Raw genomic sequence first — 27,751 nt, 5'->3', positions numbered from 1 at the left:
TCAATGTGTGCAACAATAAGTAGCTGGAAACTTGGCCATAAATGGAAGCAGAATTTATGCACAAAAATGCAGGCCCCAAAGCTCTTCTGCCTTCCGCTCTCCTAGCAGCTTCCATCCTGCAGACCCTCACTGCACCATGAAGGCTCCCCTCCCTCCATTCTTAGGCTGTTTGCATGCCATGTGTTTACCAAACTGCTTCCTCAAAGAATCCTGGGGACTATAGCTCAGTGTTTCCCAACCGGTGTTCCGCGGCACACTAGTGTGCCACGGAACGTTGCCTTGTGTTCCGTGGGAGGGAGGCGGGCGAGTCGGGCGGCGAGAGGCGGGGCGGTGGCGGCGAGCACACGCGGGGCGGTGAGCGAGCTCCCTCCCACATCCCATCGCCGCTCGCTTCGGCCGGCCTACTGGAGGAAGGTGCGAAAACCTCGCGCATGCGCAGGCCTTCCGCCTGCGACAGCCCAGTAGGCCGGCCGAAGCGAGCGGCGATGGGATGTGGGAGGGAGCTCGCTCGCCGCCCCGCGTGAGCTCGCCGCCCGACTCGCCCGCCTCCCTCCCACGGCACACCAGCCTACCTCCGTGGGAGGGAGGCGGGCGAGTCGGGCGGCGAGAGGCGGGGCGGCGGCGGCGAGGAGAGGCCGCCCAGCGCGGGGCTCTCGCCGTCTGCCTGCCTGGCTGCCTGCGAGCTCGGCGGGCAGCGCTTCCGTCCACAGCGCCCGCCTCGCGGCTCTCATTCCCTGCCCCTGCTAAAGCTCACCCAGCCAAGCCGCGCTCTCCTTCCTGCCTCGCTTTGCTGCCTCCTCCCCCCCCACCCCCAAAGCTTGGAGGTTCCCTGGCAGGAAGGAGGGAACTTAATCCTCTCCAAGGGCTGCGGAAAACAGACATGCAAATGGGGGCTTGCCAGCTCTTCAAGCGCCGCCGGCTTTCCTCGGGAATTACCGCCCGCCGAGCCCGGTAACGCTGACAGGCCGAGCCGCGGGGCTTGGCAGCGCAGCCGGCAGAGTGTGGGAAAGGGTGGCCGCCACGCGCCGGGCAAGGCGAGACTCGACGGGGAGGACACCGGCAGCAGCGCCCCCCCCCCAGAAACCCGCTCCGGGCAGGTAATTCACAGAGAGTGGACAGAAGGAAGCCTTAAAGGGCTTCAGCCACCCAGAGTGGCGGGGAATAATAATAATAATAATAATAATAATAATAATAATAATAATAATAATAATAATAATTGACAGGTGGTGTTTTTCTAGGTGAGGGGGTGGGGACTGTAATAACAAAAAAATCAGCTGTATATCAACTGCTGTTTTGCAATGAGGAATTGCAAATAAGGAAGATCAAAAGGAGAATGTTTTTTTGGGGGGGACTCTCTTCCTCTTCCTCCTCCTCCTCTCGTTCTTGCTCCTCTTCCTGGCAAAAGGGCTGCTGAGACCCCCTCTCTCGTGGGTGCTGTGACGTTGACGCTGCTGTGGCAAGTGCCTTTACTTAGCAGAGTGCATTCCCCTTTACACAGGAGGGGAGGGAAAATAATCGAAACTTACACTTTCGTGCGTCCCTCCCGGCGCGACACTGCGCGCTGACGTCACGGGGCTGTAATGGTGGTGTGCCTCGAGATTTTTTTCATCAAACAAGTGTGCCTTTGCCCAAAAAAGGTTGGGAAACACTGCTATAGCTTACCCCTTAACAGTTCCAGGATTGCTTGGGGGAAGTCATGAGCTTTAAATGTATGATGTGTATTCATCCCTATACTCTCTAATCTCCGTCTCAATTTCTCCCAGAGGGAAGATAGTATCCTCTGCGTATCTTGCTTTCTGAGCTCTCAAAGCAGTAGAAGCGACTGCTAGGGGTGGATGTCTACACCCCCTCCCTCTTCAGACATACATACATGCATCCTTTTCTTTGAATGTCACCTTTCCATGATTAAAAAACCATGCTCAAGGATGCTTACAACATGAAGAAAATCACGATTATAAAATAACAAAAGCATTCATAAACAATAAATAAAATATCAAAAAGTACAGAACCATATCAAACAATTTCCACATAAATTATAATAAGATCTCAAATAAATAAACAAAGAATTAATAAAACAGCAGTAACCTCCCAGCACCCACCCACAAAACCCCCTAAACATTGCCCTGTCCTGGGACAGTTTTTGCTCAATATCTTTATAAATGACTTGGATGAAGGAACTGAGGGGATGCTGATAAAATTTGCAGATGACACTGGGAGGGGTAGCTAATGCCACAGAAGACAGAATCAGGAGTCAAGATGACCTTAACAGATTGGAGAACTGAGCTAAAATTAACAAAATGAATTTCAACAGGGACAAATGTAAGGCTCTACACTTAGGCAGGAATAACCAGCTGCACACATATAAGATGGGGGACACCTGGCTTGCTAGCAGTACATGTGAAAAGGATCTAGGGGTCTTGGTAGACTACAAGCTTTGTTGATGCAGCAACAACAAAAAAGCTAATGCTATTCTAGGCTGCATCAACAGAAGTATGGTGTCCCAATTAGGGGGAAGTCATAGTACCACATTACTCTGCCTTGGTGAGACGACACCTGGAATATTGTATCCAGTTCTGGGCACCACAATTTAAGAAGGATATTGACAAGCTAGAACGTGTGCAGAGGAGGGCAAACAAGATGATCAGGGGTTTGGAAACCAAGCCTGATAAGGAACAGTTGAGGGAGTTGGGTATGTTTAGCCTGGAAAAGAGGAGACTGAGGGAGATATGCTAGTTGTTTCAAATATCTCAAGGGTTGTCGCACGAAGGATGGAGCAAGCTTGTTTTCTCCTGTTCCAGAGGCCAAGACCTTAACCAATGGATTCAAGTTACGATAAAGGAGATCCCAACTAAACAGGAAAATCTTTACGACAGTAAGAGCTGTTTGACAGTGGAAAGGACTCCTTTGGGAGGTGGTCTTTTTCCTTGGAGGTTTCCAAGCAGAGGTTGCAGCGATGGATCATTGTGCTTCAAATTTCAGTGGCGCCTGTTCTGTCATGCCAAAATCTGGCACCCCCTGCTTCTTGCATTCCATTGGATGTCATGGTTGCGGCACCCGCTGCAACGCTCCCAAAGCTCAGCGCCCAGTGTGGCCGCACCCGCCACACTCCCCTAGATCAGCCTTTGGAGGTTGGATGGTCATTTGTCAGGGATGCTTTAATTGAGATGATTCTATTCCTGCATTGCAGGGGGTAGGACTAGATGACCCTCGGAGTCCCTGCCAATTCTATACTTCTAAGAATCTTCAGGATACCCATGTATTCCAAAGAGGCGGGCAGCTACCCTTCTAGTATCACTGGCAGAACAGCGCCATCTAGCAGCCAATTAGAGAAGCGGCACCTACCTATAGCATCCTCCTGAACCTGCCCAACTGACCAGTGCCGGATTTACGTATAAGGTAACCAAGCTATAGTCTAGGGCCCCACTCTCTTGCCCCCCCCAAGAAAAAGAAAAAAACTGGATGTACATTTCCAAAATATAAGATAAAAAATAAATAAAATAAAACCTACATACAGCAACAGTGTTTTGTGTTGTGTTTGGACCTATTAGGTCCATAAATTACCATATAGCATATATTCAACACAATAAACAGCAACAATTTGTTGTTGACAAAGGACAGCTGGACATATAAAGGGCCCCATTACCTTCAGGAGCTTAGGGCCTCATCAAACCTAACTCCAATCCTGAACCTAGAGGATAAATGAAGCTGGAAGCAGAAACTCTATTCATTGCCCTGGCTTTAACCCTTTCTGTCTATTCCACCCTGTGCAAAGTGGGATGGGATGGGACGTGGAGGAAGCAGCAGGTCGCCCCGCTCCCCTTATTTATTCCTAGTTATATATCTCTTAGGTGCTTCCTCGGCCCTGCCTCGCCGTTCTGGTGGGCACAGGGTGGATGAGGCGCGGGCACGAGCGAGTGGCAAGGAAGGCTTTGCGGGGGACGACGCCCAGCAGCGACCCTAACCCTGTCCGCGAGCCGCCGCTGTTCTGTTTCGAAAATGCACGCGCGAACTAGAGCAGCATGAGGCAAGGCTGCGCCCTTGTGGCCGCAGTAGGTGGAGGCCTGAGTGGCCCAGCAGAAGTCGGAGCAGGACAGGCCCCGACCTCCACCGTGTCCTTTTCTAGCGACCTGTTGTTCACAACTCATTTTTCCCTCAGAAAACTCTTGCAGGAGAAATGGGCTTCGTGTCTCCCTTTTAGGCTTCAGGGGCTGCCTTTTGTGACACTGGAATGCTGCGTTTATCCTCATTCTTGCCTCCTTTTTTTGCAGCATCCACAAGACGTCTTATATCCCCCACCTCCGGGGGAAAAGAAATAGTAAGAAATAAAAGAAATAATAATCCAGATCTATCATTTCCTGGATTATCATTTCCCATGCTTTAATCTGTTGCCAATGAACCTTTTGCAGATTATGCCGCTGTCTGAAAGCACCCCCAGTTCTGCTTGCGTGCCACGAAATCCATTTTGCCAGAAAGGCATTTTTGTCCCTTTGGGGTGGGTGGGATTTGGTCACATACTAGCAAATTAAGGCTGCACAATCAAAGTGGATTTGGCGCTTGTGCACCAAAACAAGAATTGCCCCCCCCACCAGACTTTTGGGGATAAAGTGACAGGAAAATACACTGTGAAGTATGGAAGAACACTTGGTGCAATGTTTTAGGGCCTCCCCACAAACAGTCAATGTTGTCTAATGTTTGTGGAAACAAATTTGGCTGAATTCTCAATAAAGAGGTCACCTGAAAGCCAACAAGAAAAAAAGCCTGTTTGGACACTGTGCCTAGAAAAAGCAGAGCAAGGGTAAGTATGGTTGAGCCCTCGGTCTCTTTCTCTTTGTGCTTTCCAGACTGACTCGTAGCCTCAAGGTTTCTTCTTCTTCTTTAAAAAAAATGTTTTCCTCCCTATGTGTTGAGAAGGGCTGGGTAATTCCCATAACTGAGCTGAGCCTTGCTGTGCCCTGCTCTGCCCCGCCCAATGTCCTTAGCAACCCAACCTGGCAACTTAAGGAGACAAAGGCACAGAACACAGGCTGGACTGGAGCGTCCTTGCAAAATGGAACCAGGGTGGCCCTTGCCTCTCACATTGCTCCTCAGCATCTGTACTATAGGTAAGAGGGGGTCTCAGCTCCATCATGCATGAAGCTCCTGCTCCGTATCTGTTCAATGGAGGATCCCCATTCCCAAATTAGATTTCGCTGTTAGGACATGGGAACCAAGAGACTGGAGAATTGGTGTCCCTATGGGTTGTTGTTGTTGTTAGTCAGCTTTTCACCTGAGGCCCCTGGGCAGGTTACAACCATTTACAATGTATTACTAAAAGTCACAGCTCAACCACAAAATGTTATTAAAAAAAATAAAATCCTTCCAGTAGCACCTTAGAGACAGACTAAGGTGCTACTGGAAGGAATTTTAAAATTTTGTTTCGACTATGGCAGACCAACATGGTTACCTACCTGTAACAAAATGTTATAGTTAACTTTTGGCTAGTCAAGGTCAACCTAGACATAGCGTGAGTTATCCATGGCCAGAAACTATTGTGTTTTTAAAAGAATAGCAGCTAGTGGGGTGGTGGTGGTTTGTGTTGAGCACATGGCGCTGGGGAAGAATTGACAGCCCTAGACGCCATGAGAGCATTACCACAGCCCAGTTCGTCAAAGGTTTCCTAATCCTTCCCTCTGAGGAGATTGGTCCAGGCGTTTGCCTGAGTACTCTCTGAAACAGAAATGTGCATGATTACTTCCAGAAGCAAAGGAGAACAGGTAGAAGGTGGAATTTCACAGGCAGAGCTTTTTCTACCATATGACAACCTGCTTCTTCCTCAGTTCTCTCTTTCAACATCTGGGAACCCCAGGCTCCTTTACTTTTGGTTGGGGAGTATGTTTGCTGAGGGAATGTTTGCTCACTAATTGAACTGAATATCTGGTAGATAATAACAGTATTTCCTCTTGTGTCCCCCCCCCCCCCGGCTCTAGATCCAGCCATCGGAGACGTAGGTAAGGAAAGGAAACCTCCACACTTCCCTACTTAACAGACCTATGACCAGTGGCAGGGGAAGAAAGATCACCCTATGCAGTGCAAAAGCAGGCTTTGATGCACAGCAGCTGTGAAAACAAAGTCAGCTGTTCTTAATGCAGGCAAACATGGGTTATAGCCAAGTGTGTATGTTTGAGCACATGCACCTCCAGATGGGCATACAGACACCTGAGTGCCTAAAGTGCTGTTACGATACACTGGGGGGGAAGCTCCCTACGGTCAGAGCAAGGCAGCCCCTCCCCTCCAAACATAATATTGTAGTACCCTAGGAAGCCTTTGAACAGCGGCTGCTCTTAGGCTGCCAGATCTTCACTATAGATGAGAAGAGACAGACTGTAATTGCTCTGGAATTGAATGAATACAAAAAATAATAATATTCCTTTATATAGTTAGTTAAAAGAGTTGGCATAACCAATTAACAATGAATACACAGCAATAACAATGCATGAACAGCCCAGATCCAAACCGCTATTGAGAACATAGCAGGGCATCAGTTTAACGATGTTTGCTGAATGATCACTATCAGTGCTGTTAGGGTCTGTTCCTGTTGCTCATTCATCCTCCATTTTTGGGTGTCTTGCAAATCTTCTTTCTTCTCTCTTTCTTTTATCCTCAGCCTTGTTTATTTGTTTATGACATTTTACCTGAGTTGTTCTTGGAGCCATATCGCAATTCTTGCATTGCAGGAGGTTGGACTTAATGACCCTCAGGGTCCCTTCCAACTCTTACAGTTCTATGATTTTACTATTCATTTATGAAAGCAAGCTGTCTATATTTCAGAAACATGGAAATTACCCATGTCATATGCATGCTTATCAAAGAGGGCTTTTCTCTGCTGTAGTCAATGGTGCCATGGGACCAATACTCTCATTGCTGTCTCTGTCTCAGTGATTGAGGGCATCCCAGACACTGTGGTGCTAGAAGACAGCTTGACACCAGGCACAACCGTGGCCAACTTCACCGGCAACTGTACAGACTCCAGTGATCCACCCACAGTAAATCTGAAGACCACAAGCCCCACCACATCTTTTTTCAATCAGCCAAATTTTGTACCCCCTGACATCTATGAGGTACAAAAGACCTGTAAATTTGTAGTCAATTCCGTGTGTGTGTGTGTGTGTGTGTGTGTGTACGCAAGGGGAAAGCTTTTCCTGCCATCATGTTCTATGAGAGTACAGGGACTCTTTCCCTCTGTGGCATTTTAAAACACATTTTAGTGGGGATTTTTGAACTGGGACTCGTGAGTCAACAGTGCTGTTGTCCTGCTGCACTGCACGCCAGATATTTCAATCCAATCAAGATGAACTAGCCTCTTGTGGGATTAGAATATTTAATAAATTCTATCAATTAAACATACCTAAAATAATTGAACAGGTTAAGTGTCATTTTTGTTAACTAGTATTGTGCCATGGAATACAGCTTTTGTTTAGCAAATGTAACCTGATTTTTAATGTATGTGAACATGTAACTAGTATGCAGAAGCATAGAGCATGTCTTCACTACAAGTGTAAAACTGTTTCATACCTGTTTCACTTCATTAGTGCCTACATTAGGATGATATGAAGCAGCAGCAATTAGCTGCTTTCCTTCCCACAAGTATGCAATACTACTCCCCAAGTATTACTGAGGGATGCAAAGGGGGAGACTTTTAGTTGCTGCTGCTACTTTAATTAGGCCATTCCAACATGCCACGTTCTCCCACCTGGCACCTGGGCACCTATCTGGCGTATGGACATCTATTGATTGGTGCCCATGGCATCATCAACACTAGGCTGTTCAACAGGATTGAACATGTGGAAGAGAGGTGCATCACATGCTGAGATTTTTTTTCTTCTGGCTTCCAGGTGAGCCTTAGTCCCAGTGCTGCCCTGGATGCTAGACAGGTGAATCAGTATGTTTTGACATTCAGTGCAAGTTGCCCAAGTGGCACGCCAGTTGAAGTTAACCTCTTCATTCGCGTCATTGCAGCAGACAGATTGGAGTGTGGCAGTGGACCTGAATACATAGGTAAGGCTCTCACGGTAGCCCTGGTATTTCATCCTAAGGCCCTGACAAGGGTGCCATGGTGAGAAGAGTTTTAATATGGTACAGTACTGCAGTGTGGTGAGGGCAGGGGTGGTGGTCTCGCTCCCAGGCACTGAGAGGCAGTGAGTTCTCTAGCAACATGTGGCAGATCCTGCATGGCAAAGGAGGATGCTGGTTTTTTTTCCAACCACGGGGAGGCAGATTTGAATAGTAGACTTGCCAGTGCTAGAAGAAGGGACTCTGGAGCTGCCCGTGCCAGTGGGAAGCTCAGCCTGCAGAGGGCTCCAGTGCTGTCAAAGGGTCAGATTCGAACTAGGGCAAGAGCCTGACTGCTCCCATCTCTTTTACTGCTGCAGGAGAGAAACCAGTAGGCGTTTCAGAGGATGTTGGCCCTGGAGAGTTCATCTACCAATTTGTACTGAAGAGGGGAGGCAGAGGCAACTTGACTGTAAGGACCTTTGTTGTGGGGAAAGCAGAAATGTTGGAAGACTTTAAAAAAAAAGTAAAACCATTAGAAACTATTATTAAATAAATGCTTTTAAATAAATAAGGACTATAGTTGAGGAGTCTTGTACAGGGAATTTTCCAGTAGTGTGTCTGGCCATGGAGAGAAGGCTTGAGAATTTGGAAGGTGGCATATTCTAACAGTGCCCCAGGCAGAGGGGGAGATAGCAATTTTGGACATAAGTCTTAGGGGATGAGATTTTCTTTAAAACAAATGAAGAAACAATTCCCCAAGCCAACTTTTTCTTTTTATACAGTTCTCCATAGAGAATGCCTCTCTGCCTTTCACCATAACTGGAGATGGAAGAGTGCTGGCACCTGCCATGGGTTTCAGTCGTGAGCAAGCTGGCAAGGTTTGTTCCATTGCTTACTGTACCTATGCATATGTTCTGCCAATGTCACTGTCCTTATAACATGTCACTCCCCAGCTCTGTCCCCTTTCAAAAGTGTTCTGTAGTTTGTTAAGGGGGCTGGGAATTGTAGCTCTGTGAAGGACAAACACAGTCCTCAGGATTCTTCAGAGTAAAACTTGCACTTTAAATATGCATTGGATGTGCTTTAAGTGTATGGTGTGGATCTTTGTCTCACCAGACGTTTCCTCCTAGCCCTGTGACTCCCACCTCCCTGTCCCCAGGTCCTCTTTTCATTAAAAGGCATCATTTGGATGGGGCCACACAAATGATGCTTAAAAAAACACACACACAACGGTTTATGGAGGGAAAAACCATGCAGCAGGCTTCTGCTTCTCATGCAGAACTGTAACTAAAAGCATAGTGCTTGAGAAAGCTGACTCAACCAGTTCCTGGTATGATAAGGCAGTAGGGACAAAACATGACATTCTCCATTTCAAGGTACTGTGCCTTCCTGTTCCTGGGACTTCTGTGGCACTTCAGTCTTCCCTCCCTAGGAGCCAGTGTGGTGTAGTGGTTAAGAGTGATAGACTCGTAATCTGGGGAACCGGGTTCGCGTCTCCGCTCCTCCACATGCAGCTGCTGGGTGACCTTGGGCCAGTCACACTTCTCTGAAGTCTCTCAGCCCCACTCACCTCACAGTGTCTGTTGTGGGGGAGAAAGGGAAAGGAGAATGTTAGCCACTTTGAGACTCCTTCGGGGAGTGATAAAGCAGGATATCAAATCCAAACTCTTCTTCTTCTTCTTCTTGGACCCAGCAACATACTAAGAGCTTGCTTTTGACTAGACCTATCCCTCCTGCTTGTAAATTCACGCCATGCCGTTCTCCCTGCAGACGTTCTCAATGGTCATTGTGGTAACGGACAGTGGTGGGAGAAGCTGCCGCAGGACTCTGGCAGTGAAGGTGCTGCCTGTTTACCACAAGCAAGTCAATTTCACGTGAGTTGAGTTGTTACTATGTTGTTTTTAATGGTGTTATATGGTTATATGCCACCCTGATGTTTTATGATATGCTGGTATAGGGCACTTTTATGAATAAACAGCGGGGAGAGGAATACAAAGGCTCTTTGGCTCCAAGTTCCCCACAGCATAAACTTAAGGCATGAGCTACTTGCCCCAATATGTTCTGCCACCGCTGGTGGTTATGCAATATCATAAGAAGGTGTGCTTAAGAAACTTTTACCACAGAGAGTGCTGGGGCATCGCTCCCAGATAATGTCTAGTCACACTTGACCTGAGAGTTGCACTTCTGTGACACTGCAAAGGATTAAAATAGTGCTTTTTTGGCACCTCTAAAATATTGCCTCCTCACAAAGCAATCACTTTTGATGTAAGGAATGTACATTCAGGCCATCAGAGATTTGAGCCAGGGCAAGAGGCTACTGATCCGGGCTTCCCCATTCCCCATTCCAGGGCACATGTGGGGCCCATCCACTTCCCCTCTCATTAACTTGTACCAGAGAAGGAAAGCCCTAGCTCTGACAGCCTTTTGAGTAAACAAACAGCAGGTCCCTGTGATACCTGGAGTGTCGCTTTTCCCACCCACATCCCTTCAAGTGCCATGCCAGTGAGGCTATTGCTGACTAGTGGCTGCCAGTCCCTGGTGGTAGAGATTATCTGGATTTGAGAGCAGAAACTGAATTAGGGGAGATTATTGACTTGCTGTAAGGGAGCTGTGCAAATCCCCTCTAGTGTCAGGACAGGTTTACTGTCTCCTCTGCCCCATGGGCCTGGGCAGCACAACAAGAGCAGTGAGGAGTGTGAGCTTCCCTGAAACACCACCAGCCACCATTGTATTGGGGACTGGGCCATCGCACTATGTCAAATTCTTTGAAGGAAGCATAGAGGACATTCAGGTGTGTGTTTCTCTTTCTTCCCTTTGATGCCACACATATTGTCGAAGTTGCATGGAACAGCCATAACTCACTTTCCTATTTTTCAACATGACTCTAAAAGTCCTTGTTGTCCTGTTAATGCTCTGCTTCCTGTATTATCCCCAAACAGGAATATTCAACTATGAGTAGATGGGGTGGCTTATAGCACCTGGGGCTTACACTCTTTTCTTCATGATATAGGGAGTCATCATTAGCAATATCGGTATCAGAAAACACAATTCCCCTCCAGCCTATTGTAAGAGTCAATGCCAGTGGGGAAAATGTGCTTTACCGGATCATCTCTCTGCCCACAAGGCATTTCACCATTGAACCAGGTAAGGAGAATCCAGGGATGTGGCATGGAACCCACACAGCCTCAGGGAGGGCTGGGCCTTCTGTGGTGGTCATCAACAATGGTCTTCAAACTATGTCAGCCATCTTACCCTCAAGGAGCTGAGTGATCACAGCCAGTCTCCTGCTTGCATGCAGACACAGGCATAATCAGGAACACGTATGACCTAAATCTGAGACGCTATCCAGACTTAACTGAAACCCTGCTCACAGTGGAAGCCTACAACATGCTGCATCCCACAGATAAAGCCACCATCACTGTCAACATTACAGTAAAGTGGCAGAACCTGCAAGGACCTCTGTGCACCCCTGCTGTAATTGTGTAAGTCTCCATAGAGCAAAAGGATCTTATTCAAGCCTGAGCCAGCAAAAGAAATGTAGTGTTTGAGGGTCTCTCCCTACCTGCTATGCACAGCAGGGTATAGCAGTATTTAGGGTATAAGAGGATCCATGGGTATTAACCATGAGTAGGCAAACTAAGGCCTGGGGGCCAGATCCGCCTTCTAAATCCAGCCCGCACACGGTCTGGGAATCCGTGTGTTTTTACATGAGTAGAATGTGTCCTTTTATTTAAAATGCATCTCTGGGTTATTTGTGGGAAATAGGAATTCGTTCTTTCTTTTTTCCAAAATATAGTCTGGCCCCCCACAAGGTCTGAGGGACAGTGGACCGGCCCCCTGCTGAAAAAGTTTGCTGACCCCTGGATTAACTATGCCTCTGAGAGGAGAATTGGGTCTAGAGCGGTGGTGGGGACTTGTGGCTCTCCAGATGTGATTTGGCCTCAGCTGCTCTCAACTCCAGACAGGGATGAGGAGTGTTGAAGATCAGCAACATCTGGAAGGGCCACAGGTCTCCCACCCCTGATCCAGAAGTAAGAACGATCTTAAGGGCTAATGAGTCAGAGCAATCAGAGCACAAGAATTGTCTTCTTTCCACTGACAGAACAGTAGCCCTATGGAGAAGCTTTGACATGCTTGAGCTTCTGTTTGTCTTGTCATCAGTGATCAGCTCTAAGAGAGGTTATTGAGAAACATAGGCAAAGGGGAGAGGAGGAGGAGGAGATTTTTCTTTCCTTTCAAATCACCATTTCTATCCTTCTGCATCTTTTACTCTTTGTGGCTATTGCTGCTTAATCCTAGAATTGAGATTCCAGAGACGACCTCCATTGGGACGCCACTGCCGTCTCCATCTTGTAATGATGTAGAGAGTGGCAGCGATAGGCTTCACTACGAAATAATGGAGGGCAGCCAGAGCCCTCCCTATAGCTTCCAAATGAGGCACTCAGAACTACAGGTAAGCCCTTAGAATGGACTTAATTCTTTCATCATACAGTGGTGCCCCGCAAGACGAAATTAATTCGTTCCGCAAGTTTTGTCGTCTAGCGAATTTTTCGTCTTGCGAATCACGAAATCCCATAGGAATGCATTGAAAATCAATTAATGCGTTCCTATGGTCAAAAAAAGTCCAAACAAAGCCAAATTTGGTACAACAACAGTTTATTAACTGCTCTTTAAAGTCACACATACTGTAAAGAGCAGTTCAAAAATTGAAGGGAAAATAAATTAACTTTATAAACAAAACATGTCTTTGTTTTTAGACAAAGGAAACAAAGTCGCGAGACGTTTTCGTCTTGCGAAGCAAGCCCATAGGTGAAATTCGTCTTGCGAGGCAAATCGAAAATGGAAAAACCTTTCGTCTAGCGAGTTTTTTGTCTTGCGAGGCATTCGTCTTGCGAGGTACCACTGTATATGTTAGGGAGAGGGAGTGTGGAGAATGGGCAAGGTTTAAGAGTAGCTTCCAACATACCTAGCCATCCTCTCAGTTTTGCCAGAATTTAGGGCAAAATGTGACTCAGGGTACTGCTTAATTCCATTTCAGTCACTTCTGGGTGCTTGAGAGATAATGAGTGTGGTATCTCTAATTAACATGAGTTTACCATTTTCCCAGACTAAGCATCTCCCCTTGGCAGAGGATGCTATTAGTTTAAGATGTGCCCATATGGTCCTGACCTTTCTGTCCTTTGGTCCTGGCAGGTGAACACCACTTTGGACTGTGACTCTGAAGCTATGGCCAGCCTTAACTTCCAGTACCAAGCCACCATTCTAGTGACTGATGATGGAAGTCCTCCACAAAACAGTGCGTACTGCTCTGTCAGTCATATGTTATTTGGGTTTGGTCTTCTTTTGATACTGAACACAGTAGGTCATGGGAAATCAGGACTTCAGCAAGATCTCTCCTGGATTGGCTTGCTTTGAGGTATGGTAGAAATAAGAGGGCAGAGGTGACTTCCCCTGGTAAAATCCTCACTGCAGAAACAGTTATTGGAGCTCTCTGCTGGCAAAGGTAAATCTATCATGTTTATGGCTGTTGTCTGGATTAGTACCAGGACCTAGGAACCCAGTGAAATGCAGGCACAAAGCAAGCAGTTGCTGAGGATCAGAACTAAATTATAGGCCAGATGGTATGTGTTCAGTAGGCAGTGACAGTGTTTTAATGAGCCTGTTTGCATATGTTTCATAAGAAGTTGGAGTTTGGATTTATAGCAGAAGACAGCATTCCCCCTCCTCCCCCCCCCATTATGCATTTCTTTTGTATCTCTCGGCTTTGGCTTCTGTTAGTACACACACACACACCATTTGGGTGCTTCCCTTTTGGCATTTATGAATCCAAAATCTATACCAAGAAACTTGAGTTCTCTTACCTTTGTATATTATGTAAAAAGCCATGCAAAGTCCCATCTCAGCTCAGACCTCACTGAGCTCTAGCTCTGAGGGCCTTCTGCCAATTTCCTCATTGCAAGAAGTTACAGGGAACCAGGCAGAGGGCCTTCTCGGTAGGGGCACCTGCCCTGTGGAATGCCCTCCCAGGAGATGTCAAAGAGATACAGTGGAACCTTGGTTGTCGAATGTAATCCATTCCGGAAGACCATTGACTTCCGAAACATTTGACAACCAAGGCACAATGGGCGGTCAGCAAATTCCACTGCAAAAATGGAGAAACACGCCTCAGAAGCTGTTTGACTTCCAAGGTGCATTTGAAAACGGAAGCATTCACTTCTGGGTTTTCGGCGTTTGGGTTCTGAATTGTTCAGTTTCCAAGACATTCGAAAACCGAGGTTCCACTGTAATTATACAAACTTCTGTAGACATCTGAAGGCAGCCCTGTATCGGGAAGCTTTTAATGTATTATGTTCAGTTGTGTTTTTGTATATTCTGTTGGAAGCCTCCCATAGTGGCTGGGGCAACCCAGTCAGATGGGCGGGATAAAAAAAACAAGTTGTTGTTGTTGTTGTTGTCAGCTGCTGACCACTGCAAATTCTACTCAGCTTCTGCTCTGGCTTCAGAGATTTTTACCAGACACTTTGAGGATGATTCAGAGGCAATATGACAGCCATCTTCAACTATGTGAATGGCTGTCACATAGGTGATGAAGCAATTTTGTTTTCTGATGCTCCAGAGACTTAGGACCTGAACAATGGGTTCAAATTTCAATAAAAGAAAATTTAGATTAAACTTTAGGAATAACTTCTTCACCCTGTGAGCCACCTGACAGTGGAACAGGTTGCCTTGGAAGGTGATGGGCTCTCCTTCATTATAGGCTTTTAAGGAAAGACTGGCTGGCCATCTGTCCAGGATGCTGTAGCAGACAGTTTCCAGCATCAGCTGAGGGGTTGGGCTAATGACCTTTGAAGCACCAATTCTGTCACTCTATGATTCTGTACTTTGCAGCCTGATGAACTAGAAATCTCCCTTAATTAAAAAAGAAAAAGAAAAGAAATCTAAGGCAGCAATCCTAACCCTATTTACCCAGGAGTAAGCCCTACTGAATTCAATAGGACTTACCTCTGTGTAGTCATAGTTAGGCTGGTGCTGTAAGAGCCTTAGGGTGCTAAATTCTGAGCCCAGTACCACATTCTGTGCTTCTTTAGTGCAAAAGTGGAATCACAGAATATAAACAGCCTTGATTGTACCATTTTGCTCTGTTCTTAAGAGTAGCCTCTCCGTACCACCTCACCTGACTTGGCCACCCATATCGTGGGCCCATCTTGATACAGCCATCTACTAGGAATAAAGAAATAGATTTGCAAACAATCTCTTCCTTTGGGGATGTTTGAACAAGGGAAGGATGTGTTTGTGTGAAGCTGCAATCCACATTCCACTTCTGCACAAGCCTGAAGAGGCAACAAAGCGTAGTGAACATTGATTTGCCACAACCCTACAGAGAATAGCAAATACTGACACAGTGACCAATCCTTCTGTTACATTTCCCAAGTGCCTTCAAAAGCATTCCAATGAAGAAAACATGCTGGAAGAGGCCTCCAGGTTGAACATTTTAGTTGCCTGACCACATTGGTTAATGAACAATTTGTAAAAACCTGACTGAAAACAAACCAGGTAGTAGCTCAACAATGAACTTTGTTAACGGGTTACCACTGAAAACCAAAGCTGCCATCCAACCAAAGTATTTTCAAGTTTGATTGAATTCAATGAACATGACATAAGACTATGCCTGCCACCCTGCATTGAAATCAGTTTGCTTATTGTTAATTTGATTGTGTCCTGGGTGTACAGGGAGATAAGAACCACCAATTATTGTATACCATAAAAGTCATGGCTAAACAATAAGGGAAACTTTCAAAACAGCTGTAGAAATTCTGCAAATCATCTGCCCTTATACTTGTGGCTGGTTGATAAATAATCATACTTTTATCAATAGCATAAGGAAGATAATAATGACTTGTGTTGATATTTCTTGATAGAGAAAATGTAAGTCATGTACTACAGGGCTGTTGACTACAGTCATGTACTACAGTTGTTGGCTGATTTGACCTTAGAAGAAGTCCCACAAACTTCTTCTGTGGTACATGAAGGCAGACTGTTACTAAACAAATTTGTCATGGACAAGCAACAACTGCATGTGGTCTGTGTCAAAAAATAAACAGAGGATCAAACAGAAAGCCCAGCACAGACCACCCTCAAAGGGACACATACTTCACACTACAAATAGCAAACTGACAAACATCCAATAAAATAGAAATAATTAAAGCACACAAACATGAGAATTGTACGGAAAATTTTCTGGATTTTAAAAAACAGTTAAAATGAATGTTCAGAGAAATGTGGTATCCACAATGGGTTCATAGACAGTTAATATGTCTAATAATTGCAAACATTGAATATATGTGTATAAACTGGCTAGATGAGGGTCACGGAGGCAGGTTGTAAGAACAAAACAGTGAGCTCTTTGGGTGGTTGTGAGAGCCATACCGCACCAGATTCTGGCCAATCACCAAATAATTAAAACTACACATTAGGTGACGACCTATTGGTTTAAATCTGGATCTGCCCCAATCACATTTCAAGCAGTGTTTAGAGGGACACAGTTTTTAAAGTGAATGGGGTAGGTATATGGGGGTGTGTGTGTGTTTGTACTGAGCACCTCTACGCAAGGGCTACCTCCCAGCTGGGGCAAAAGACCCTGAGAAGAGAGGCTACAGGGAGGTAAGTGACAGGTATGCAGTGCTCTGTTCACACATCCCTCTTGCTTGAAAAATCAAACTCCACTTCCTCTGGTTACATGTAACTGGGTTTAAATTAAAGTTGGAACCTGCAAGCCTGCAGCTACCATATACAATTTGAGCCGGGCATTTTGCTAATGGTTATGTAGGCTGGTTTCTCAGTTCCTAGCCAATGCTTAGCCAACGCCTGCTGAAGCTTGAGATTTTGCTTCCATATTTATTGAGCATCCTGATTGGTTTGTACAAATTATGTGGGAAGTTGCTATGACATCCATTTCCTTGAGTATTCTCCCTGGTTTTTTTTAATGGGGAGGTTATATGATGTCATATCAGGCAGTATTTATCCCATAATTCCCAGTGCATTTCCACATCACTTTCCTTACCACAAAAAATCTAGGATTTTCCCCCAGGGATGTGGGAGGTGGTGTGCAAGAGCACCAAATCAACTGTAGCTGTGCAGCTTGAATTTGCCAGTATGTGATTGAATCTTGCCTGTAAAATAGTGAGTCTGAAAGTGTCCCTATTCACACAGGCTTCTCAGATTTCTTTCTGTCCTCTGCAGCCACAGTGCAGGTGTTGGTGACAGTAAGCCGAGTGAATGAATACAAACCAGAGTGCTCAAGGCAATTCTTTAGTGTTCCAGAGAATGTAGGCTTTGGATACTTCATTGGCAGCATCAATGGCACTGACCGAGACTATCCTTTCAACAACATCATATACAGCATCCTGGGTTCAGAGGACTCTGTTTTCTACATTGGCCGTCGCTCAGGTAAGGAAGGGGATCGGAATCCTGTATGACGTATCCAGGTAAACTTATGTCACCTGCTCTTAGCCCTACTTCCCTTGTTTTATATAACACACCCCTTGTCTGGGTTTATTCTCAGTGGCGTAGCATGGGTTGTCAGCACCCGGGGCAAGGCAAGTAATTTGCGCCCCCTAACCCGTGGATTTGCGCCCCCTAACCCGTGGATTTGCGCCCCCTAACCCTAACCCCCAGATGTTGCGCCCGGTGCGGCCGGCCCCCCCTGCACCCCCCACGCTACGCCACTGTTTATTCTCCAGCTCTTGACTTAACTGGGCTTTCTTGCATTTTGATTTAGATGAAGGTTCCTCCCTCTCACACCCACACACCCAGATTGGGGCTGATCTGGTCAGCCTAGAGACCTCCAGAGGATTTTGCTAGGGAATAATGGCCCATGCTTCACAATACTTTGCCTTCTACCTTCCCAAGGCCCATACTCAATATCATCTTAAGCAGATCATTTAACACCCTTTTAACTACCTACCATACTCGCATCAAGGGGGTGGAAGAATGGAAGTGGGGATTCAGCTTTGGCAGTTGCGAATATGGACCTGGGAGTGGCTGTTATTACAAAGTACAGAGGTACCTTGGGTTAAGTACTTACTTCATTCTGGAGGTCCGTTCTTAACCTGAAACTGTAGCATCACTTTAGCTAATGGGGCCTCCCGCTGCTGCCGTGCTGCCGGAGCATGATTTCTGTTCTCATCCTGAAGCAAAGTTCTTAACCTGAAGCACTATTTCTGGGTTAGCGAAGTCTGTAACCTGAAGCGTATGTAACCCGAGGTACCACTGTAGTATAAATGCACAATTTTATCTTTGTGGCACAGGTGAGCTCTATGTGTTGGGACCACTGGATTATGAAAAGCAGAAGTCATATCATTTGGTCATCCAGCTAAGGGACTTTGATAATGGCGTAAATCCTGAATCGTCGAAGACGAATCTGTGTAACATCACCATTAATGTGCAGGTAACTGGACTTGGCAGGTGGGTGAGTAGAGTGAGGTTGTTGCAAAGCTTTGAGTGGGACTAGGTCACCTACGAGATTACCTTACCCCACATGTGTCTACTCAACCACTTTGATTGGCAGAATCAGCACTTTTTACAAGTGCCACATAATACCCACAGGGCCGGATTTAAATTTGATGAGGCCCTAAGCTACTGAAGGTAATGGGGCCCTTTATATGTCCAGCTGTCTTTTGTCAACAACAAATTGTCACCGTTTTTTGTGTTGAATATATGCTATATGGTAATTTATGGACCTAATAGGTCCATGCACAACACAAAACACTGTTGCTGTATGTAGGTTTTATTTTATTTGTTTTATATATTATATTTTGGAAATGTACATCCAGTGTTTTTTTCCTTTAAATTTTTTGGGGGCCCCCAAGAGAGTGGGGCCCTAAGCTATAGCTTGTTTAGCTTATATGTAAATCCAGCACTGAATATCTGCACCATATCTATAAGAAGACAATCCTTTGGAATCTGAGGAACAAGGAGCTGAAGCAGGGAGGACAGAGAAAGCTAGTGAATGGCTGTAGGTGCTTGTAATGAACACCTGAACTACAGGGGACTTTATACGAGTAGTTTGGTGTCACGTGAATCTTTTAAAACTACATACAGCAAGAAAGAATCTTCAGTAAAGAATGGAGATAGGTGGATTATCTAAAAATAATATTGTAAACAATTAAATACCTTAGCAGGATTAATTTAAAATCTAGCAGTTAAAAGGTGACCTTGGAAGAAATATAGACAGTAATAAATAAAAGCAGTTAAGGAGGAAATGCAGTTTGAAAATGTTTGTATAAAAACCCAAGGAAGGGGAGTAGGGAAGTGTAAATAATTGTGTATGTAATCATATTTGATGGTTATTATTTGAAAAACTGGATTTTTTTTAATAAAATAAAAATAAAACTATAGTACATACAGCAGCTGTTAACAGCCTGCTCAGGAACCTGACCTCGGTATGCAGTGAAAGTTGCTTAATTGTTTCTTCCTGAGTCATAGTCCTAATGGATATCAATGGTCCTCAAAACAGTTTTTTGCCCCAAAAAGGAAGCTCCCCTTGGTGCCAATGGGTAGTTTTATGGGTAATGAAATGATCAACCCACTGAGGCCCTAGCATTCAAGACATTAAATTATTCTTTCATTGGCAGAATCTGAAATGAACTTTGGGAAATGAAATTGCAGAAAGTAAACTCTTTCTTGCCAGAATCAAGTGCTGTGTTCTGTAGACACCTGCTCTATGTCATCTTTTGGCTGTTGCTTGGTTCACACAGAACACTGCAAAAGCATGGGTTATAACTGCTTCTTAACACTTCGGGTAATGTGAGAAGCCCAGCACATGAAGGGGTCCTTGCATGGAACCTCACTTCTTGGAGCACCGGTGATAATTGCAAATGGGAGATGGGAGTTTGGGAACAATCCTTTCCAGGACTTCTGTGCCAATAAACACGATCCCTTTCCTTGCTCCTAGGATATAAATGATGAGCCCCCTGTGTGTAATCCACCCTTTTATCAGAGTTTCATACTTTCCACAAGTACTACATGTGTCACTAATCTGCAATGCATGGAAAACAATGAACGAAGTGAACTTACCTACAGGATTGTTGGAGGTATGGAATGGCTGAGGCAGAGCATTAGGGAATAGGCAACAAAGAGGCTACCCTAAACTGTGACATTCTTTGGTTCCAACTCCTGAGTGAAGCTGCTGAAGGACAGAGGTGGATTTAGCAGATATGGGCTACTGTTTGAGCTAGATAGCCGTCAGTGGAGGGATGTATGTATGTGCTGGAAAACAGGAACTTAATGGTGTACTGAAGTTGGAACTCTCAAGGCAGAACTGAAGTAGCAGAAAACATGAGAAGGTCTGCCTGAGAGTGCAAGCCTATGCAAAGAGGGCAGCAAGGGACCGCTCTAGGTTGTATTTCTGATGGCAAATACTGAGTGTGCACCATACACTTAAGCAGGTTTAATAGTCCTTCCTCCTCAGGTCAGTGGTGTAGAGAAGGAGGGAATGCATAGTTCTGGAGCTTCTTTCAGAGCTGGAGCAATGGCATAACCTGCCAGAGTGCCAGGAATAACTGACTGGTCCTCATTGCTCTGCCAAGTGGACTAGGTGATAATGAGGTTTTCAAGTTTGACAGATCACCATGGAGGAGATCAGAGAATGAGGAAAATAATTTCACAGAGGCTACATACTTCTTTATTTTTCTTTGAGTAGGTTCCTACTTCACATTAGCAGGTAAATGGTTACAATTTAGATAGATTGTTTGCATTCACAATGGAAAACTAAAAGTTACATCTTAGCTCAGATGTGTTTTACAAGTTACACCTATGCAGTAAGCACCGATGAGTTCACTCCCAGGTAATTACGCATAGGTCTACAGTCACACTTATCCTAATAAACTGGTATTGGGCTTTGAACTGCTGCTCTGTATGCTGTTTATAAATAAATCAGCACAGTTGGGGGGGGGATTAGACTCTACTTTGGGTCATGGCAATGCATCCCCCACCCCCAGTCTATGACAGCTAATAATGAACGCCCGCACTTAAATCCTGAAGTGCGCTATAACACTGTCCTAGGGAATCCTGAGAACTGTAGTTATGTGAAGCAGGCTTTGGAGCTCAAATGGACCTCCCTACACTCTTACAAAACTACAATTCCGATGATTCTTTCGGGGGAAGCCAAAACAAGTTAAAGTGATATACAGCTGATATAAGTAAGGTTTGCAGTGTAGATGTGCTCCCCTCCCTCTTTTTCAGGCAACACAAATGGGCGCTTTCGCATGAATGGAAATTGTATGCTCCATAATACCTTCTCCTATGACCATCCTGGCATTTTTGACCCCCTCACTTTTGAGCTGCTGGTGGAAGTGACAGACGGTGGGAGCACACCTCGCTTCAGCACCACCGCCACCGTTCTCGTTTACGTGACTCCCTGGACCACGACAGTGCCTACTACTACCACCACCACCACGGTGAGGGGGCAGATAAGGACATGCTGTTGCCAGGAAGCCTTGAGTCAATCTGATTCACAGGAATAGTCACACTTGCACCAGTGCCCCTAGACCCACAGCTCTTTCCCTGGGCTATGAAGTGTGTCTGCTATAGGATGCTTGCTTGCATTATGGTTGCTTAATAAGTCACTTAATAAGTTCCATTTATAGGTGAATGCGACCTTCCTAATATGACTTGACCTTTTAGCAGCATTTGACACCTTGAATTTGAATTTGACAGCATTTGGAAGCCACCTGGATCATCTGAAATTAGACATTAAAATTGGAAATTGGAAATTGAAATTAGTGACTGTGTGATCTCAGAGTAGTAATGGGTGGCTGCTAGCTCTGCTGAGTTACAATTACTGCATGGACTATAGCAAGATTCCATCTTTACCTCTTCAGTGTTTCTGAGTAGTCACTGAGAGAGATCCACTGATTATTTGCAGTGCAGTGAGGAGGGAGAACAAACAGCTCCAGGACTTTTTTTCAGAGCAGAAGTGATGAAATAATTGCTAGAGTGCCCAAGTTGAGAGTGGCATTCATGAGTATGGGACATGTTGTAACACACTCTATGAAGAGTTGTACTTGAAGATGGTTTGGAAGCTTCTATTGGTGCAGAATGCTGTGGTAAATATTTTGGAAGAATATTCCCGTGAGTCAGTAGTAGCAGCTCCCAGGTTCAAGTGAAAATGCTTTTAATAACCTTTAGAACATGGGTATGCAGCCTCCATTAATCACAATTTGGGAATAAATCTATTTCACTGCGTGCCATGCTGGAAAAAATATTCAGTACATTGTCAACAGGTCAGAAGGGCTTAGTTAGTCCAGTAGCCTCTTACTACAGTTTAAGATCATCCCCATACATTGATGAAGGAACGGATCGAGAGAAAATTATGGGAAGGTTTAGATTTGAATAATTCCACTAGTTCCAATGACTTGATGGGCTTTCTCAAGTGGAGCCTGACAAGCCTGAGCTTGTGTGGTTTTGCATACTAGATTTATGTTGTTTTGATTTCAGACGGTGCCCAAGGAGCCCATCACTTTGCACAGAACTCTGAGGTACTGGGCACCAGATCCCTGGTTCGTGGTGGTTCTTACGCTCACTGGAGCTCTCCTCTTTTCTGCCTTGGGTTTATTGTTCTGGCAACTCTGCTGGAGGTGAGTTTCCAGTGAAACCTCTCTATCCATACCTTATTCCATATCAATTCCTGACTCAGCTTTGATGTCAGTGGGATCTTCATTAGCAGTGGCTGCTACCCAGGCATATTCTGGAAGGGGACCTGTCGAATCTGTAACCAAATATGAACAATCATTTTGACAAGAAAGAGCCTGATCTGGTCCCATAGATCAGTACCCTCTCGAGCTCAAGGAACATTTTGGCTTGCTAAGTACATTCTCAGAACTCTCACTGTTGTTTGTATTTCAGGAAACCACCAGGAGAGACATCTCAGCCCCTACTGCAGAACAAGTAAGAACCCCTGTCCATGACACAGAGCCTTGTGCGACTTGGGGGAGTGTTGATTCTCATGGCATTACTTGGACAGGGCCGAAACTAGGTTTTCTGTTACTCGGGTCAAAGACCCAGTTTGTCACATACCCCCACACGTGTTTGCGTACACACGCACACACACACACACACACACACACCCCTCAACACATTTCTTCATAAAGGGAGTAAAAAGTAGTTTGAAAGAGGCTGGAGAAGAGATAATCTCTCCAAATAGTAAAATTGTCTGTGTGTGTATCTGGCTTTCATTCAGCCTTAAGTAGATCTCCTCAGAGAGTAATAGATCATTTGAGGAATTATAAGAAGTATTATGACTGTATGATATAACAACAGCAACAACGGAAGCTGTGATAATGATCGGACACATACCAGAGAGTAAGCCCTATTGAACTCAGTGAGACTTACTTCTTCTGAGTAAAAATGCTTAAGATTGCAGTATAAGACTGCAATCACAGTTACTGGGAGTAAGCTGCATTGAATTCAGTGGGACTTCTGAGTAGTAAAGACTTGCAGTTCAAGGTTCTAAATAGTGAAATAAAAGAATAAATACTCCACAAGTTTCCTTAAAAATATGCTGGATGCTGAACCATTGCAATTAAATAATTTAAAGTGGATTGGCTACATTTTCCTTCCAAATTACAGGAAGGGATAAATACAAAGTGCTTCATATGCCAGCATCACATTTCTTCCATTGCAGGAATTTTATTTTCAGTATGAAGAGGACTCAGTTTTTATAGCTGATTGTATGCAGCAGTGCCCTCTTTATGTATTCACATGGTGCAAACATGTATGTTGCCCTTTAGATCCACACACGCACACACACACTGAGCGAGCGAGAAAGAGAGAGAGAGATCTTTTAATTGATCTCTGAGATGTTGGGGGAAGCAAAAGAAGAAAGCAATAAAACTTCCCCTTTTTCATCTTTGCTTGGAGAGCAACCTCCTTCAGGATTTCTCTTTCACAAACAGTTCCAAAAACAGACAGGGGGGGGATTTTCTTCAGTAGCGCCCCTCTAGAGGCTTCACATGGGCTGAGACCCCAGCTAGCCACCCCACCCCTTGGAAGGGTCTGTCTTACAAGGCAAAGTCTTGTAGGAGGTACAGAAATGAGCTGAAGCACATCTCAGCTAAGAAGATGGAGTTATAACAGTCACTGACCACATACTACTTGGACGGGCCCAGCTGATGTCATTGCTGTGGTGCGGGGTGGGTTTCATAGTTTGTTCAACATTCAGGAACTTTATGTATATACAGCAAATACAGACTGTCAAAATTCTGTGCCAATTTAGCAATGCAAAAACTGCACTAAGAAAAACAAATTATATCACTCCTTATGCTTTATGCAGATTCATTGAATTTGCTCATTTGCCATCATTCTGCTGCTTCTCCCAGTCATGAAGAGAAACATAATGAGCTATGCTGGGCACCAAAGCCTCACCATATGGCTGTGAGGAAACCTACGGAGTTTCCTCACGCCTCCCAGCTTTTTAAGTTTCACCAGACATTGTTCTGCGTATTTTTGAGCCTGGTTTCACAGCTTTATGGGATCTTGTTTTCTCTCTCTTTTTCTCTCTGTCTCTTTCATCAAACAGGGAAGTTTGAATTCTACTGAACTTGTGCGAGGTGCTCACTGTCAAATACACACACCTCTGGTCACTCTCAGTGACAAGCTCTTATAACTCCTGTATCCAGCCTTAAGATATCAGAAGCAATAGGGTGAACTACGGTTTCCTTGGCCAGCAAGAGACTGAAGGCCTATGCAGCTCTCAAGAATGGGCCTCTCTCGGCTGTCAAAAGCCTTCACTATAGATGCTGCTGGCAGTGTTAATTGGGCAGATTTGGAAGGGCTAAGCCTAATAATAACGCAGTCTGGTCTCCCTGCAGTGGAGCAGAGCTCCATCTTAATGATTAATCCAGACTATTGCTTTGTCTGCCATTAGCCTTGATGGACTCTCACAAGGATGCCGAGTTCCTTCTGATCCACATTTCTCATTCTGTAGGGACAAAGGAGTGGAAAGAAATTACATCACAATGGAAGAGCCAAGCAAGGAGAAAGGGAAAGATTCCACTGAGGCACTGAGTCTGGTAGGGCATAGTCCACTTTCAGTTTCCCCAGTTGGTTTGTACTTAGCTTGCTTCTACGTGCTGCTATCAGTCACCAGCAATCAGCCTTGTGGCAATTCTGCACTTCCATGTGTGGAACAGCCTTCCTCACCTGGTGCCCTTTAGATGTTTTGGACTACAACTCCCATCAGCCCTAGCCAGCATCACCCATGATGAGAGATGATGGGACCTATAGTCCAAAGCATCCGGAGGGCACCAGGTTGGGAGAGAGTGGTCTAAACTGATATGGGGCCATGAGTTTGTCAGGGATTTTATGCTCAGCAGTAGCTGTGTGACACTCTACTGTGTGCTAATGTTTCTGGATTGTGTGGCCAACCATACTTGTGTTAACAGTGTACAATCCATAGAGCATGACATAGAGCCTGGCATGTCTTGTGTCCATGGGGATCCAGTAACGTGCAGACTGCCTACTTGGTGAAATGCTCAGTTCAAAAGCAGCTTTCCTTCCCTCGCAGTGCTCCTTGCCCTTGGTACCCAAGGCTGGGACTATGATTATAACGTTATTTCATCTATTTCTCTTCCTCTCTTGCTGTAGCAACTCCAATTTGATGGCCGTGCCCAGGACCCCGGTAAGATAATTCTCCATTGTTTAATAATTGTTTCAAAGCACTCTCAAGCTGCATGGGGACAGTATAGCAGTTCAGTCAGTTTATCAATCATCAAGCAATCAATGTGACAGGCACATTAGTTTTTTCATGTCATTGAAAGAACGGCCATGCCATGCTTCCCTCAGCTAGAGCTGATTTCATTAGCACATGGGTGAGAACACAACCCTTTTAGACTGTTTGGGCCAGATCCTTCTCTGGACCCAACACCAAAGACCAACTTTGACAGGTGAGTAGGGCAACCCATCAGTCACATGACATCATCATACTGATGGATAGTTGACAGGTGGGCATATACCTCTTCCACCTAATTACCTTGTGACACCAGCCTTGAAGCCTTAACGGGAGACAGCTGTATGTAAGCTCATTATTTCTGAGGTTCTAACCCATTCCCATAAACCAGTCTTAAAGGGGCAATAATGCCACAACCTCCTGCATTGGAAGAGTGCAGGGTTGACCTCCCCACACCTCAGCAATTTTGCTTTCTGCAGGGGTTGGGTGCATATCTGAACTGGGCAGGACTGACCTCTTTGCATATCAACTGATGTTGGGGAAGCCAATACTACTTTCTGCAGGAACCAACTGTACACATCAGTTCCCACGAGGAACAGGCACATGCAGCCATACCATTGCAGTTCATCAGCTGAAAAGTGGGTGGTTCAGTCCTGCTTCTTTAAGGATCAATTTCCCCCATTCATCAGCTGATGCCAGCTGCTCAGTGGGATGATGCCACCTGATTAAGAGGTGGGCATGGTTTCAGGAGAAACCGTTTTACATTTTTAACAAAAAAATCTCAATGCGGTTTATGACCTACATTAAAACATCAAATAAAACAATCCAGAAGAAAATATTACAGAAGAAAGTCAAGCATACATTCAAAGCAGCATAATGACCAGGAAACTAAAACATTAACTTATAAGATTCAAAATAAAACCTTGCTAAAGGAAGTCACATATAAAATACACAATTAAAACAGCATAATTAGCAGGAGCATGAAATGTTATCATAAGCACAGAACATATTGGCTGCTGTTGCTGCCAATCCTGCCAATGGTGGTTCATGGCGGCTGTGAAAGCTCAGGCTTGATGACCTGGATCTGCAATAAGAGAGAAAGATTACATGTCACAGTAGTCAGCGAACCCACAATCTATAACTGGCTCTCTGGCAAGGATGACAGACTGAGAACCATGTGGGTCTAATGATATTATCAGGCTGTGTAGATCCCTGTAGGATGCCATAACTCTGGACTGGGAAGTTTGAAGGTTCCAAATGAAACAAATGCTAGGTATGAACTACAGATGCCATAGGGCAAGACCACTTATAACCTCCACGTTTGTAGCTTTAAAAAAATGATTTCATACAAAATCAGGCATGAATGAAACCAATGCAGAAAACAGGCTAGAAGTATTGAAGCAGAGACAGTGTGGGTGTGCAGTGTGGGATTGTTGTTGGGCAGATGGAGAAGGCAAAGAATGGGGACGTAGAGCTAAACTGGACAAAGGCCTAATGTTGTTCCTTGCTTTATGTCCCTAGTCACTGGCCAATATTACCTGTTTGACAGCAGCACTGGAGCACGGCGCTGGGTGTGAGCATGCCCTTTTCCATCTTAAGGAGTGAGGCACAGGTGTACACAGATAAAAAGGAGAAACAGGGTTTTCTGCAGAGCACCAATACTGTTATTTACATATACATATAAAAAATTGTTACCTGCTGTTTATGTTGGGCTGGCAACTAGCCTTTCCTATCATGTGCCCCTAATTGTTTACATTGACTTGTGCATGTTCCTGGGGAATCAGAGAAGCCTCTAAGAGCCTCTCCACTGGCAAGCTGTTTTCCTCCTGGCTAGGCTTCATCTGATAAACTTCAAGATCTGACAACTTGGGTTGCTACCTTTGTTTCTTACCCAGCTCTAGAACTTTGTTCTGATCCAGCAAGGCTCTTGTGTTCTTATGTTCTCTGTGAAAATTGTGCCATAATAAAGGATGTGCCTTTGATTGTGTATAGAAA

At 45.1% G+C, this 27,751-nt stretch overlaps 1 protein-coding gene across 2 annotated transcripts; it reads left to right on the top strand.

Moving 5' to 3' along the window:
• The first annotated feature begins 4,864 nt into the window (after positions 1-4,864).
• On the top strand, positions 4,865-27,751 carry CDHR4 (cadherin related family member 4). 2 transcript variants are annotated; one of them, XM_082213115.1, is made up of 20 exons: positions 4,865-5,102; positions 5,967-5,987; positions 6,916-7,097; positions 7,872-8,034; positions 8,409-8,500; positions 8,814-8,909; positions 9,802-9,905; positions 11,042-11,175; positions 11,330-11,513; positions 12,331-12,484; positions 13,225-13,327; positions 17,272-17,478; positions 18,339-18,478; positions 19,985-20,123; positions 21,274-21,488; positions 22,528-22,667; positions 22,936-22,977; positions 25,016-25,100; positions 25,675-25,708; positions 27,278-27,751. In XM_082213115.1, exons 1-20 carry the CDS (start codon positions 4,970-4,972, stop codon positions 27,331-27,333), a joined length of 2,424 nt encoding a protein of 807 aa, XP_082069241.1. In that variant the 5' UTR covers positions 4,865-4,969; the 3' UTR covers positions 27,334-27,751. The 2 variants fall into 2 exon arrangements, with proteins under 2 accessions (XP_082069241.1, XP_082069242.1); XM_082213116.1 differs by lacking the exon at positions 5,967-5,987 and having other exon boundaries at positions 4,866-5,102.

The sequence above is a fragment of the Podarcis vaucheri genome (assembly GCF_965113315.1).
Source record: "Podarcis vaucheri genome assembly, chromosome: 2".
Taxonomy (NCBI): domain Eukaryota; kingdom Metazoa; phylum Chordata; class Lepidosauria; order Squamata; family Lacertidae; genus Podarcis; species Podarcis vaucheri.
The sequence above is the reverse complement of the archived record's forward strand: the minus strand, read 5'-3'. Positions and strand labels throughout refer to the sequence as shown.

Bases quoted from the DNA above. Each gene is read 5' to 3' on its own strand.
- CDHR4 (XM_082213115.1), top strand. From the start codon at position 4,970: ATGTCCTTAGCAACCCAACCTGGCAACTTAAGGAGACAAAGGCACAGA. The intron at 5,103-5,966 runs GTAAGAGGGGGT...CCCCGGCTCTAG, and splicing joins CCTCAGCATCTGTACTATAG to ATCCAGCCATCGGAGACGTA. The intron at 8,501-8,813 runs GTAAGGACCTTT...CTTTTTATACAG, and splicing joins GAGGCAGAGGCAACTTGACT to TTCTCCATAGAGAATGCCTC.